General features: G+C 34.5%; 2 protein-coding genes across 4 annotated transcripts; one reads left to right on the plus strand and one right to left on the minus strand.

Annotated features, from left to right (window-relative positions):
* The first annotated feature begins 81 nt into the window (after positions 1–81).
* On the plus strand, positions 82–5,996 carry LOC108199049 (uncharacterized). The gene is made up of 7 exons (XM_064082396.1): positions 82–228; positions 411–1,300; positions 1,983–2,109; positions 2,191–2,514; positions 2,650–2,742; positions 3,637–4,101; positions 5,638–5,996. The coding sequence occupies exons 1-7, from the start codon at positions 199–201 to the stop codon at positions 5,809–5,811; spliced, it is 2,103 nt and encodes a 700-aa protein (XP_063938466.1). The 5' UTR covers positions 82–198; the 3' UTR covers positions 5,812–5,996.
* A 3,997-nt stretch (positions 5,997–9,993) lies between these two features.
* LOC108197627 (uncharacterized) lies at positions 9,994–13,502 on the minus strand. Of its 3 annotated transcripts, none has more exons than XM_017365294.2 (10): positions 13,356–13,502; positions 12,849–12,959; positions 12,289–12,422; positions 12,002–12,204; positions 11,515–11,858; positions 11,387–11,423; positions 11,218–11,289; positions 10,968–11,118; positions 10,713–10,847; positions 9,994–10,615 (listed from the first exon to the last, which is right to left on the minus strand). In XM_017365294.2, exons 2-10 carry the CDS (start codon positions 12,949–12,951, stop codon positions 10,187–10,189), a joined length of 1,608 nt encoding a protein of 535 aa, XP_017220783.1. In that variant the 5' UTR covers positions 12,952–12,959; positions 13,356–13,502; the 3' UTR covers positions 9,994–10,186. The 3 variants fall into 3 exon arrangements, with proteins under 3 accessions (XP_017220783.1, XP_017220782.1, XP_017220784.1); XM_017365293.2 differs by lacking the exon at positions 13,356–13,502 and adding an exon at positions 13,157–13,348; XM_017365295.2 differs by lacking the exon at positions 13,356–13,502 and adding an exon at positions 13,098–13,138.
* Positions 13,503–15,253: the final 1,751 nt, after the last annotated feature.

Raw genomic sequence — 15,253 nt, forward strand, 5'->3', positions numbered from 1 at the left:
TCAAAAGTAAATCAATATCTTATATGTAAAATTATCAATATCCCGCTATTATTCATATCCCGCCTTACTTTTTTTATCATATCCCGCCTAACACTTTCCATCAGGCGCATAACTTGCAAATAACCTAATATTCATCTCATAGTATCAGTGTATCACAGAAAGAGGCGAAAATTTTAGGGCTTGTTCTTGGAAGCTTGGATGGCTACGTTTCACCGTCCTTTCAAAAAGGTACCTTCCTTCTCCGGTTTTATTTAGGATTGTGTGAGTTTGTATTTTAATTGAATTAGCATGTGGTTGTGGTTTTTGTGATCTGGGTTTTGTGTGTGCTGGGGTTATGTGTTGGGGTTTTGTGTGTTAAATTATATTCGGGTTTTGTATATGATTTGGGTTTATGTTTCATTTTGTTTCAGACTGTGGTGCCTGCTGCATTTGCGCACCTTAACAGCAAAGGAAATCGAGGCAAAGGAGATGGTAAGGGAAAAGCAGTAGAAGAAAATGTTAAGAGAAGAGTGGTAGGAGAAGAAAATAGTAAGAGAAAAGTAGTAGGACAAGTTGTGGATAAAGGTAAGAGAAAGGCAACAGGGGATGGTTCTAGGGAGAGAGAAGCTGCTAAAAAAATGAAGGCAGCAGGGAAAGATTCTAGGGAAAGAGAAGCTGCTAAAAAAATGAAGTCAACAGGGGAGGGTTCTAGGGGAAGCAAGGTTGTGAAAAAAGGTAAGGCAACATGGGAGGGTTCTAGGGGAGGCGGGGTTGTGAAAAAAAGTAAGGCAACGGGGGAGGGTTCGAGGGGAAGCGAGGTTGTGAAGAAAAGTATGGCAGCAGGAAAGGGTTCTAGGGGAAGCGAGGTTGTGAAAAAAAGTAATGTAGGAGGAGAAGGATTTAGAGGAAGAGAAGTTGGGAACAAAGGGAAGGAAATAGGAAAAGGATTTAGGGGAAACAAAATGGGCAGAGGTAATGGGGGAAGGGGTAGCGTAGAAGAGGATGATGACAGTGATAGCGATTTTGAGTATGAGAGTGAGAATGAAGAACTTGATGAGAGTGATGAGGAGATTGACACCGGAGACGAGAGTTGGGATGATGATGATATGGAGGGTTCGGATGATGATGACATGGAGAGTGGGGATGACGATTCGATAGAGGGTGGGGATGATGATGATAACATGGAAGGTGAGGATGAGATGGGGAATGATGAGGCTACTAAGGGGAGAGCTGCACGAAGCGTGTGTTATGGACATTATAAAAAACCACCAAAGAAAGGACAACCCAAGCTTGGCGTGGTGGAGTTTATTGATGAAAAAACGTAACACTCTTTACTTTCCTGTTATTGCATTTTTTTTTGTTCACATTCAATTTTGGATTCTTGTATTAGGAACCTGTTATCTATAGATTACAAGGTCTGATTTAAATGAATTAAATGTAATTATTGGTCGTAATAATATCTCTTTCAAGAATCTGGTTGTGTGGGGCAATTGGGTTTTCATTAGCTGTTTATTTCTGGAACAAAGCTTATAATTGGTGTTTACTGCATTGTCTGTCGAGTTTAGATTGATTCAAGGGGTCAAACAACTATTGCATTGGTACAAATTGTTTTAATGAAATATATTTTATCTCTGTAACTCTTAATTTCTTATCAATACAACTATTTTCTGTTTAGTTCTTTGTCCCTGGCCGTGATAGCTGTTTGATTTACTTTATGGTCTGATGAGGTTGTTGAGATGTTAATTTGATTGTATTTAGTTAAGTCTCAGTACTTTGTGATGATACATGGCATCTCTACCTAGTACTTAGCTAATATGTTTGTCTTAATTCTGATGGTTCCAGTAGTAGAAAATATACAACTAACCAGAGTTAAATACAAGTAGTGCTTGGAAAATGTGATAACAATGTAGTCTGTTTATGAGCTAATGTTAATATACTAATCAGAGATATTCAGTATGTTCAGTTTTGGTAGTATGATTAACCTTCTTATTTCATTTTTGCAGTATAAAACAGCCCAAATACAAAAGGACCTTGAAAGCAATAATGAGAGCTGAATGGAAATATGAGACAGCCTTTGAAAGAGGACGAAAACGAAATGCCTTTCTAGATAAATGTGTTAAAAAGTTTAGGGTATGTACAATACATTTAAAATTGATTACTTGTCAGCTTATGTAATTTGTGTCTTTATAAATATTTGTTTTATTTGCGCAGAGATACTACTATTATCCTGAAGACTACACAGTGGAAGAAGGAAATGCAGTGGTTAAAGAGCATTTAAAAAGAAACTTGAAGCAGAATATGTTCATTTGGAAGAGGGATGCTAATGAACAGGTTAAGGAAGCTCTTGAAAATGGAAAGGAGGCAGACCGACTTATGTTCAAGCCCCATTATCTTGAAGAAGATGCATGGAGGGGTTGTTGCGACTACTGGGATTCAACAGGGCATAAGAAAATGTCAGAGACCAACAAGGAGAATCGGACAAAATTGAAGTTCCCGCATGCTAGTGGGGCGAAGCCATTTGAAGAACGACGCCTTGTAAGTCCTGTAAACTCATAAACATGTCACACCTGAAAATTACACTTTCACATTTAAATCTTATCTAAATTCTATGGTCTGTGATTTATTTTCTATATGAATTGTATTCTCTCAACTTGGTATCTTATTTGATAGGCCAAGGAGTTAGAAACGGGCGAGGTTATGTCTGAATTGGAGCTGTTTAATATTGTTTACACAAAGAAGCATGCAGAACTGATGAAAATAAAGGTTTGTTCCGGAGCCCTCCTGCATATTTTAAGTTAAAAAAATATATTCATAGTCACAGTTGTATTTTGATTGATGGTGGAGTGTATAAAGACACCTACATATGACTGAGTTCTGTATGTGTTTTTGTACTTTTCTGTATATACTGATGCAAACTTAAGCAGAAACAACAGAATAGCAGAGAGATAAAGGAGAATTAGAGGCAGAAATAGAGAATCATAACGTAAAGAAATAGAGAAATAATATAGATGTTGTAAAATGTAAATAGAATATAGCATCACTGTTTATGCTGCTTTGGATATTAATTTTACCAACTGTTCTGTTATTGTATTGTATTTTCTGCGAGTCAGGTTATCATTTGTGTACTTCTGTTGCATTTCTTCTTTCTGTAAAATCATCACGAATAATGGAATAAGTTTACTGTAACCGAAGCCGGACAGTGCTAATTTAGCTGCTAGACTCAACAAAAGTGATCAATCTTAAAATGTAGGTAATTCAAATCAATTCAGTGAGTAAATTACAGGAGGTTAGAAGCTTGTATGATTCAAACTACAATGGCATGTTTATACAGAATCATGTTTTAATTTTATATTAATGTCTGCCAACCGCTTAATTGAGTGCCAAAGAAAATTATGGTATTCGTGATTTGAACTTTAATAAAATTCAATATGAATGTTTGATTAGCTATACTCTCACGTAGTCACATGTATCTCTGCTTTAATTTACTCAGGAATTAGTAGGGCAGAGGCTCAGAGCTGCTACTACATGAACATAAATTAAAGAATCCTTGCTTACTTGCTAAATGCTAACACTTCCCTCGACTCTAACTAGTAATAATACTGTACTGCAACACTACTGTTCCTAGGTCATGAATAGAATTATCTTTATAACTTGCAGGAGGCAATGGAGCGTGCTGCGGAGGAATTTGCTTCTCAAACTGATCCAGATGAGCCACCTCCATCTCCTGCCACCTGCAGAAAGAGAAATATATTAATTTCTCTACGAGCTCGTAAGTTGAACAAAGGAAAGATATTTATGAACCCAAACAAGACTGTTCAAGATGTTCTAGGGCCTGAGGAGGCAGCCAAATGGACCACCTTGTCTACTCCGGCCCGTATACCAAACCATGCATATGATATGATGGGTAGAGCACTAAATGAGGTGACTGATATGGTCCAGGCCATGGATGGGATGAATGAGATCCCACGATCCCGCCTCGATGATGAGTTAAAAAAATTAGCTGATGGTGCATATCCAAGCAAGGATGATCCTGTGCAGAGGCTATTATGGGACCAATATATAAAGGTTGCAGCAAGTTTGGCTTGTTCTCAATTCGAGAGATTCAAAAAGGTCATCATTGAGGTAATTAAAGACCCATTAAATAACATATATATATTCAGTCTAGCGGCTCCAGGCTCTGGCTCATGTACACTTTAACTTAATATCAGTATTCTTCTTACTCTTAGGAAGTATATGACCAAAGTTCTTAGCCTCTCACGTTGATCTATACCGAGGCTTAAAGTTAATAATGAATATTCAGTATGATTCTCCTGACTTGTTTAAATATATAAAAGGATCCACAAGTTTATATATATGACTATCCACGAGAAGTTTCTGGGTATACAAATTTGCTTTCATGTTCATGTGTGTAGCTAGAGCTTCTCATTACTTACAAGTTACAATCACTTCTTTTTAGGATTAGTTTTGAGTGAAATTGTTATCTCATATCTGATATCATCTGCAGTTTACTGTCTGCTCACTTGTAACTTTGCTGCATGGATTTAGGAATTTATCTGTAATTTCAGTATGAAAACACTTGTGTTCTGATATATTCACTGCTCTGTAGCTTGCAACCAGTAGCTTGTTATAAGGTTACTATAAAGACAGTTATTTGCTTAATGATTTGTATCCAGTATATTTATGTGTGATATATATTATTTCAACATGGTACAGTTTCAACAGGTTTAAAGCCTTGGTTGCAAAGAGCTAAAGAAGAGATATTATTTTGCTGTCGTGTCCTTGTCTATCAAGAGTTTTTATCATAATTTTAATAAGTCTGAAACTAGTGTGCCAATGTCTGAAACTTGTTATATATAGTCTCAATCTTGTTATGATTTTGTAATCCAAGTTTTGATTGTTTGAGCTACCAGGCATGATACTTTGTGGTCTGTTTATAATCTTAAATTACAGAAACTAGAAGGAAATAGGTGTAGCTGTGTAGGCCTGTAGCAGGCTTTGTTCTGAATTGTTGTTAATAATTCTTGTGGTCTGTTTAGTAGATGTGCATGATCTTGTTTAGTCTGTCAAATATGGAAACTGTGTTGCACCAGAGTGAAACTCTTTTTGGTGTATAACTGAAAAAAGCATCTTTAGAACTACGTTTTTGGATATTGAATTTGGGCTTTTGTAGCAGTTGACACACCCCAGTGCCTATAAATTACTGTCATGATCAGATGGCATACAAATTGTCACGTTAGCTAATATGTTTGTCTTAATTCTGATGGTTCCAGTAGTAGAAAATATACAACTAACCAGAGTTAGTTATATTATATTTGGGTCTTAGGAAAAAAAATGAGAAATATTGAAAAAATAGTTGTATAGCGTTCCTGAATTGTACTTGACTTCTATAATCTTTTATTGGACCAAAGACTACTATCTTGTGATTGTACTGATTTGAGCTTTCATATTTATATGTGATATATATTATTTCAATATGGTACAGTTTCAACTGTTTAAAGCCTTGGTTGTAAAGAGCTAAGGAAGAGATATTATTTACCGAGTGACTAATAGTTCTACTATGTTTTTACAAATTTTTGCACAAGTTTTTTATTTTTGTTGATTATTATTTTTGCTCATTTATCTCGAATAAAATGACCTTTAATTTTGATTCATATATAGGATACCCAGGAGGATGGAACTGAAAATGGACATGATATGGAAGATGATGAAGGAAATGAGAATGGGCAGAACATGGATGATGAAGCAGGAAATATGGATGATGATGGAGGAAGCATGGATGGACATTATAGTGATGAAGATGGCAGCTTCAACAACACTCAACTCAGCCCTTAGTTTATGTGAACTTTCTAGTAGTCTATCCCTACGTGGAATTAGAAGTTATGCTTTTGTGAAGTCTAGTAATCCTTATGTGAATTTTACCAAGTACTCTAGTCTCTTTATGTATTAGAAGAATATTCTGGCTTAATGTTGAACTACTTTTGCTTTTGGTATTCAAATATCTCTGTTACTATAAATTATTTCTGTTGTTATTAAATTATTGCAATTCTATACAAATAATTTAAGTTCCGTGAAGGAGATGTAGAATAATATTTTGACCAGTTTTGGTCATTTCAGAGTGAATATATGTGACCAAAATCAGTCAGACAGTCATTTACAAATTTGATTGGACGTAGTTCATTGTGACCAGAATTTGTTGATATGCATTTGGAAGTGACTGCCAGTACGACTGATTTTGGTCTTATATAGTGTCTTAATTTGACTGTATAGGGTCACAACATTTGTGACTGGAGCTCGTCAGATTGTTAATTTCCAGAAACGACTAACTTTAGTCTCATCTAAATACCCCCTTGTGACTGGCAGCAGTTATACCTGCATCTGATAGAATTGACCACAAATGGTCACAAAAGTTGTGACCAGAGATGGTCATTTTCTTGTGACCGGAGATGGTCATTTTAGATTAGTTTTGATTGTTTTTTTGTTAGCTTATAGTGACTCTTATTGGTCACGTTTAGTTCTATTTGTGACCGTTTTACTATTTTCGACGGCCTTAAAAACGACTGAAGATTTCCGGTCACTTTTATCCTTCGAATGACCGTGGACGGTCATTTTTAGCATTAAAGCGACTGCAACACTACGGTCACATTTAGTCGAATTTCTTGTAGTGTATGTTACATTCTTAATGCTCATAATTAAATACAGAATAAAAGGTTTTAAAAATGATTAACTACACAGGGATTTAGAATGATCCTGAAAACAAATATTATTTTGTTTTAAAATTATTTAAAAGACATATATTTAAATTATAAATTATTTAAAATTAATTTATACCATGCACGACTTAGATTAGCAGAAGGTCGACTAGCCGTAACTTTATAAACAGACATTTGAAAATATGTTGATGCTAGAAGCAAAATAATTAACTACACAGGAATTTAGAATGATCCTGAAAACAAATGTTATTTTGTTTTAAAATTATTTAAAAAACATATATTTAAATTAAAAATTATTTAAAATTAATTTATAATATGCACAACTTATATTAGTAGAAGGACGACTAACCGTAACTTTATAAATAGACATCTGAAAATATGTTGATTTTAGAAGCAAAATGATTAACTACACGGAAATTTGATATGATCCCGAAAACAAATGCTATTCTGTTTTAAAATTATTTAAAAAACATATATTTAAATTATATATAATTAATTTATACTTTGTACTACTTATATTAGTAGAAGGTCGACTAGTATAAAGACGTCTGAAAATATTTTGATTCTTTTATCGGTGGAACTAGTGATTATCGAAGTAGATCTCTACCTTATAAATTATTTTATAAGTATATTCTTCTTTTTAGTTTCTTCTTTCTTTTCTTATTTGACTTGCTCTATTTTACATGCTTTGTTGTTTAATAGTGTATTGTATCGTGTTCCGGTACTCGTATCTAAAAATAGTATCCTGTTTTTATGTTTTTATTTTTCAAAATTCGCAAATTCGATTTTCGGATATGTTATGTCCGACACTCTAACCAGGAGTTTAGGAGTTTAAAGTACAGACTAGGTTCTTCTAATCTGACTAGACCAGTGTTACAAAATGTGGGGACTTGTCTGAAAATTTAATAATGCAGTAGAGGTGTAAAATACCAAACACATATTTAGAAATGGAAGTGACGCATTTATCACGTGTTTAACGACAAGAGAATTGTTCCGGTAAAGTTAGATAGATATGCATAGAATCAGCCAGGCGCCAGAGCCACAATAAAGCAAGTTGATGTGCCCTTTAGACTTTTAGTGGGTGATCAACTCATTACGCATTAATTATCACAATATTTTGTTTATATGCGAATAAAATAAGAACATGTTTATATATTAAGTGATCCCAAAATCTCATGTAGGTTGCTCATTAGTTGATGTTATGCCCAAATATCGACTCCTTCATGGCTGGAATCTCGCCTTATAAATAAGAAAGATCCATTTTAAGGGGTCAACCTCGCCTCCAGCTGAGTCCTCACCCTCAGCCTGGTCCTAGACATGAGGCCCAGTGTCAGGTAGACTCGACCTTTAGCTGAGTCCCTGCCCAATACGTCATCCTCGCCCTTTGGTTTGGGTCAAGTCCCGCGGCCAAGTATAGAGCAGCTCAGGTCTCCACGAGGTTCATCGCCCTCAGTGATTGGATCCTCGCCCAGTAGGCTTCTTCCTCGCTCGAAGTGGAAAGGGTTGATTAGACCTGGTCCTTTGGTCTTGTTATTAATATTATTATCTTGGGCTCAGGCCCACCATCAGCCTCGCCCTAAGAGAGGACGGAGGGCTATCCCATGCAGCAGAGTCTGAGGAGGTCCACGTGGGTTAGAGCTGGTCAGCCCACTTAGTACCATGCTCCTTGGAGGAGGCTGGGCTCTAGAAGCCATATCCGACTGATCTAAGGCGACGGACCATCGCTGGAACCAAGGAATGAGAAACCTATTCTGATTAGGTTACTTGTTCCCTAAGAACTAGAACTACGTTTGGCCTGATCCCAATAAATAGGGTACGTAGGCACATCGTTTGGGGATAAGTCACAACCCTTACAAGAACGAATACTCCTTCAATCTTGTGAGAAACCCTGATTCCCCGAACGATCTCAGCCAACCTAAAACCACCATCCATACTCCATCGTCCACCGTTATCAACCACCACTAATTCCAGCAACCCTCCCCGAATCTTGTTATCACCAGATTCCTTCGTTAACAGTTTATATAGATGAATCCTGCATTTAGGCTGGAACAGAAATTCTGAATTAGAACAATAATAACCATAAAATTTTTAGTTAAAATATGAATTGACATATTTAAAAAATAAAAATTATAATTAATGTCTTAAAAGTATCACACTCCAACCATATTCATACATTATCTATCACTTTAGTCAAACTCATGTTGAATTGGAATTAAGATCAAAATACCAACTTCAAGTCTTTTGACTGGGTTTAAAAGCCTCACTTCTGATTTTATAAATTAGAAAAACTTATTCGTATTGTTTGTGTAAGAAAAACAAAAAGTACTTATAAATAATTGTGGGTACTAACTTTTGTTTCACACCTTCAGAGATGGCAACGTATCGGCTCGAGTGTTTTTGAGTTTCGGTTCGGGTTCAGGTTTAATTCGAATACTTAATAAAATAAAATAAGATTTAAAATTATATACCTATAAAAAATATGATGATTGTTTTTATTTTTTTAAATTTAGGAATATTAAAATGAGCTTCACATGTTTTATCTAGTACAACAAACACGTGAAACATGCTAATTTAATTGTTTAAAATCATTCAAGTTAACGTTTATATTTTTATTATATTATGATTATTTAATGCTAAATAATTAAGAAAAACACAATATTGGTGAAATGAATGTAAATTCTGTATAGTGCATATAAAATTAAGTAAAATGTTAATATACATTACTAATAATTCATAATATTTCAATATATATACTATACATTCATTAATTATATATATAGGCTAATAATATATATATATATATATATATATATATATATAATATTTTATATCGGGTTTCAGGTTTGGATCGGGTTTTGAGTATCGGGTCAGGATATCTAACATCCGGATAAAAAAATCGGGTTCAAGTAGATCCAATCAAGTTGGAACGAGAAACTGCCACCCCACATGCCTTCTACTTTTTTCTTAAATAATTTTATTACTTATCTTAACTTACTTCACTTTTCTGCTTTACAACAAACACTTATTTTATACTCATCCAAATTTAATTACTTATCTTAACTTCCTTCACTTTTGTGCTTTACAACAAACACTTATTTTATACTCATCCGAACATGAAACACCCTCAATTCTGGACCAACTTCTTCGACTAATAGTTTTCGTCGAGATTCATGTGATATATGTCGAATTTATGTTTCAACAACAAGCCCAGCTAATTTTGGTTGAATCAAACACCAGAATGAAAGATCTAACCCCTCATTTACAAGTCTTTCCCAATTTTTGGTATTCTACAAAATCATAACAATTTATAAAAGAGAGAAGAGTTTGTATGACTATATAATTTTGAACTGCAACTCTTCTAAACAAGTTGTTGCATGATGAATCTGAATATCCTTGATTCAGAAATATACCTATAAATATCTACAAAATTGAATCTAAATCCTTTTCCAAATATTCAAAATGTGGGCTGTTGTGACAACTGATGAATCCTTTGACAGTTACACTACTGAACTAGGATCATCAGACTGTTTGTTCACCGCCTCGACTGTTTCAAATTCATTAACATATGCTGCAAAATGGGGTTTCACAGAACTATCCGAATAGTGGTCTTTCCGCCATCGGCTTGCTTGATATGTCCATAACAGAACTAATATTACCATTACGGACGATAAATAGGCCATGGATGCCCAGACCATGTGTGTGTCTCTCTTTAGTGGCTTGCAGTGTTTCTCAAGGATTTCCGCAAAAGCATTTTTCACTGTTTGGCATTCAACTAAACTGTCCATACCAGGATAAGCATTGAGTAGATTCTGGATGGAAGTTGTGTAAGCCTCCAGCCTCCGAAATTCAGTGTTGGATATGTATATTCCACCAACACAAGTTTGATTTTTGTCATCGGAATCAGTACATGCAATCTGCTTCACGGCCTTCATAAAAAAATAAAATAACAATCAGAAACTGTACTAATATGATTGATATACGTTATGCTGTGATAATTAAGTTCCAACATATACTATATCTTACTGCGGGAATGTCTCCAATGCGAATAGAAGAAGTTGGACAATTCTCTGGCTGGTAATTGTACTCTGGTGGTGCCGAAAAAGGATTGCAAATCTGAACAAATGAATCTGCTTCTTGAGCTGATAAATTTGCATTAACCTGCATCAATTGTGAAGGACAATTGAGAAAATCAGCAAAACATTAAAATTAAAAAGGATTTGGACTATGACATTTGGACTCTTGTGCTTACAAGTTACACCATAGTTTTTTAATTATCACCTGATTCACAAGGTTGTAAACACCAGCACTGACATCCTTTAGGTCTGACTGAGTCGAAACCAACTCATCACATGGAAGGATTGAGCTTAATGTGTTGTTATAAGGATCTCGTTGGAAGCTTTCAAGGGCTGTGCAAGTATCTTGTGCAAAACTGAAATTGCAGGTTAATTTTGATTCAGGATCCAGCTAACATATATATAGGTGTAGATTTCTCGAATGTAGAAACAAATAGGAGAATAAATGGACTTACTTTTCCAGGAAGAAGTACAAGCCAAAGAACAGCCAGCAAAAGACAGCAAGTAGCCAGCATATTACGACGAACCTGAATGTTTAGACCAACACATTAGTAAGCATTTGCCCCTCCTTGCTTCAAAGCAAAAAGATTATCATATTTGGAAAATCAATTAAATTTAACTTACAGGTAAAGGGCTCGACGTCGTTTCAGGATTCCAAACACTGGTAAAGAAAGAAATGTAATACTAATTTAGTAAGAAGCATGAATATGTAGACAAATTAAGTGAATATCAAGCACAGCAGAAAAACACACCTAACAAAGCAATGGAAGCAGCTAAGGTCAAGGAAATAATGGACATTGTAACTATATACACAATCTTGAGTCCAAGGTCAATTAAGTGCCTGTTCTTCTTCGCTTCTCTTTCGATATCTGAAGCTGTCGAGTCAAGCCTTACTGAAGTAGAATTGAGGAAGCTTGCAGCCTCGGCAGTCCCCCCATATGCTGAATCCAAGTTGCTTCTCATTAGTCTCATAGCATCTGTTGTGTTAAATATGGTTGTTGATGCCTCTTCCGCGGTATCAATAATTATATCCACCACAGTTTTTGCTCGGGAATGAAATTTTGCATCCCCTCCGAGAACAATCCCACATCCAATTCTACGAAGGTTAACAAGAGAAGCTCATTAAAGATGGAAACTTTGCTTATTAAAAAAAACTATGTATTAAGAAACATATATATACGCACACAGCCTCTTCTCGAGATACATAGATACTTTCTACAAGAGGATCGCTTGACTTACATAGCTAAAATTGTGAAAATGACTGCTAGAAGAACAGGCCAGATGTAATATTGGCTTGTATATAAAGACCTCTTCCGCAGTCTTCTTTTGTCATAACACTTGAAGCAGAATTTGGTTACAAGAAGATATAAACCATATGATATTCCACAAAGAAGCCATAAAACTCCCAAGGCATAGCCAGGTACCCCTGTATATACAGTTGACTGCACAAGATGATTACAGAAAATAAAAATCACAATTCGAGGCACGGACACACACACACAATCGAAGGAGAAATTTAATCTTACACTCCAATAATGCAGGTCTCTAATTTCATATCCTCCTCTGTATTTTCTTAGATGATTCAAAGGATCCACCCTTACTGTATCATCTTTCTGTTTAACAGGTTGGGTGCCATTTTGGGTATCTACCGAATGATTATCTGATAAAAGGCAACCAAGAAGATATTGTAAATTGATAAAACTAATAACTCAGTTACTATCAAGACCCATGCATATATCATAAAATAATACTCTATTTAGAACAGCTTAATTTAGCAATTACTTAATCCTAAATTTCATGTCTCACGAGCGGTGTTGTAAAAAGCGGGAATCGGACTTAATCAGTGAAGTCACAGAACAAGGATTAATCGGGGATTAATTGGATTGATCGGGGAATAATTGGATGATTAATGGAATAATCGGATATTTAATCAGTTCGATGAGCTATGGAACAGTTAATCACCAACTTTTAGAACAGTGCTCACGAGTCAATCCAAGAAATGAAGATGAATCATTACCAATCTAGCTAGGCCAAATGCAAACAGATACACAAACATAAATGAATCAGCAACCAAGCACAGACTAACCTGCTACAGCTCCAGAAGAGAGTGGCTGTGCTGTACTGCTGGAGAAGCTCAAGAATAAAATGACCACAACTGAGAGAGAAACAACCATTTTTGTCAATCCCATCTTCAGACCTGTGAATGAAGTTCAGAGTGTTAATATTTCTTCTCGTAATTGTACATAATAAACCACAGAATCCCAAAAAGCAAAGTGGTTTTCAATGTGAAAACATAACCCTTGCTTTGTAAGTAAAGACCAGTTTTTGCCTTTACTTTTTAAAAACCACAAAGTGGAATCCTTTATTTACAAGCCCAAAAATCTCACAACTAACATATTAAAGACACTTTCAACAAGACCCTTTTCTCCTCAAACTTAAACTCCATGGATTCAAGAGGCCATTCATTTTTCTAAAAGAGTTGCACTCTATAACAAAATCATGCACCAAATCTAGAAATAAAAAACCCATGAAAAAGGTGAAATGTGTGCCAGAAACTAAGAAGCTAATTTAAATATATGCATCATGCTGGTACCTTGTGCTGTGTGTATGGAGGAGGAGAGATGGTTTTGTATAATTGTATGGGAAAGGGTGATGAGAAATGTCAAGTAAAGCTCTAGAATTCTACTTTTTCATGCTTATATAAACATAAAATATGAGTAAACTAATCTAGACCTTCAAACACAAAATCCTTGTTGGCTGCTAAGCATTATACACCAAAACGTCAAGATTTCAACCAAATATTCAAAGTCCAATATTTTATTTTGGACCCACCTGCTATCTACAGTTATAAATACCAATATTTGCAGGGGAGTTTTCGTTACAGTATTAATTGTGGGCCCTGGACGTACTTTTACTAAATCGTCAGTTTTGTAAAATAGATTAGCCCAGTCCATACGTTCACACGCGTTCGGAATCCTGGATAAATTATTAATCAGTACTCCCTCCGTCCCCTGAGTAGTATACATTGGGGGACGGGGACGCGGCACGGACTTTAATGCTCCTGCAAAGTGTAGTTGTGTAATCTATTTTTAAAATTTTTCTTTTCTGAATTAAAGTTTGGATGTTATACTTTTATACAGAAAAAGAAAATCTCAAAAATAAGTTACGGAACTATATTTTATAAGAGCATTGAAATGCGTGTCAAACAGTTAAAAAGAAACGTATATAATTAAATGGGACGGAGGGAGTAACTATTTATAACTTGTGTGTACATCAGATCCGGCAAAATTTCACACGACACGAAAACGATACGAAAATTAGTGTTTGTGTTTGTATTTTGAGTACACGACACGAAAAGGTACACGACACGAAGTACACGACTGAGATGTCGTGTCGGTTTTGTGTTTATCCTTCGGGTACACAACGCGACACGAGGTACACGAAATAAATATAATTTAATAGTTAAATATTAATATTTAATTATAAATATGTATATTTATAATAAATATATGTATATTTTCTTTTAAAATAATACATAGTTTATAATATTGTAAGTGTAAATGATTTAAATATATATATTTCATACTATTTTGTACATTTTTTGCCTAGAAATCTAATATTTACATTAATTTATATATTGTTTTATATTTATATTTAAATTCGATTTTACACGAAACACGATACGAGAAAAATACACGAACGCTAAACGGGTCGGTTATGTGTTTGGCTTTTGAGTACACGACACGAAAAGGTACACGACACGAAAGTACACGATCTGCACGATCTGTCAGGTCTAGTGTACATACTCTAAACATGTGTTGTTTCGAATTTTGGTATATTTTAGGAATTTAATGCAACAAAAAATATCTATCAAAATGTATCAAAAAAGATCACCACAAACCAATTGCTTGAGATTGATGTCTTCAAAGGAAAATTAGCGAGGAACTAATGATATTATGAACTATATTGCGAAATAAGCTTATCGACAACTAAACTCCAGCTACACTTAATCAAAACAGCATAATCTTAATCTTTAATTGGCTTAATTTTTTTAATAAATATCATAACTACATTAAATCAATTCTTTACTAATCATTACATATAACTCGAGTCGCCTTTAACTACGGTATATTGGTTCATTTTTGGTTTAGGTGGATGAATTCCTCACATAGAAAATTGTATATTAGATATGTAGTTATTCATAATTAATAATGTATAATGATTGATAAAATGAATTAATGATAAACGAAAGCATGTAATAATTAGTAATAATTAGTCATTGTATGATAAATGATAGGGATATGAGTATTTTACAAATATTTTAAGGACATATTCATTAAAAAGTATTATTTTACAATAATGAATTATTAATTATTATTAATAATAAATATTATTTATGCAGTTATTTGGAATTATCAATGTATAATGATTAATGAAATGATCGAATGATAAATTAATTAATTATTAGTATTTGCTATGTATATGAAGGCA

This window comes from Daucus carota, chromosome 8 (assembly GCF_001625215.2).
Source record: "Daucus carota subsp. sativus chromosome 8, DH1 v3.0, whole genome shotgun sequence".
Classification (NCBI taxonomy): Eukaryota; Viridiplantae; Streptophyta; class Magnoliopsida; order Apiales; family Apiaceae; genus Daucus; species Daucus carota.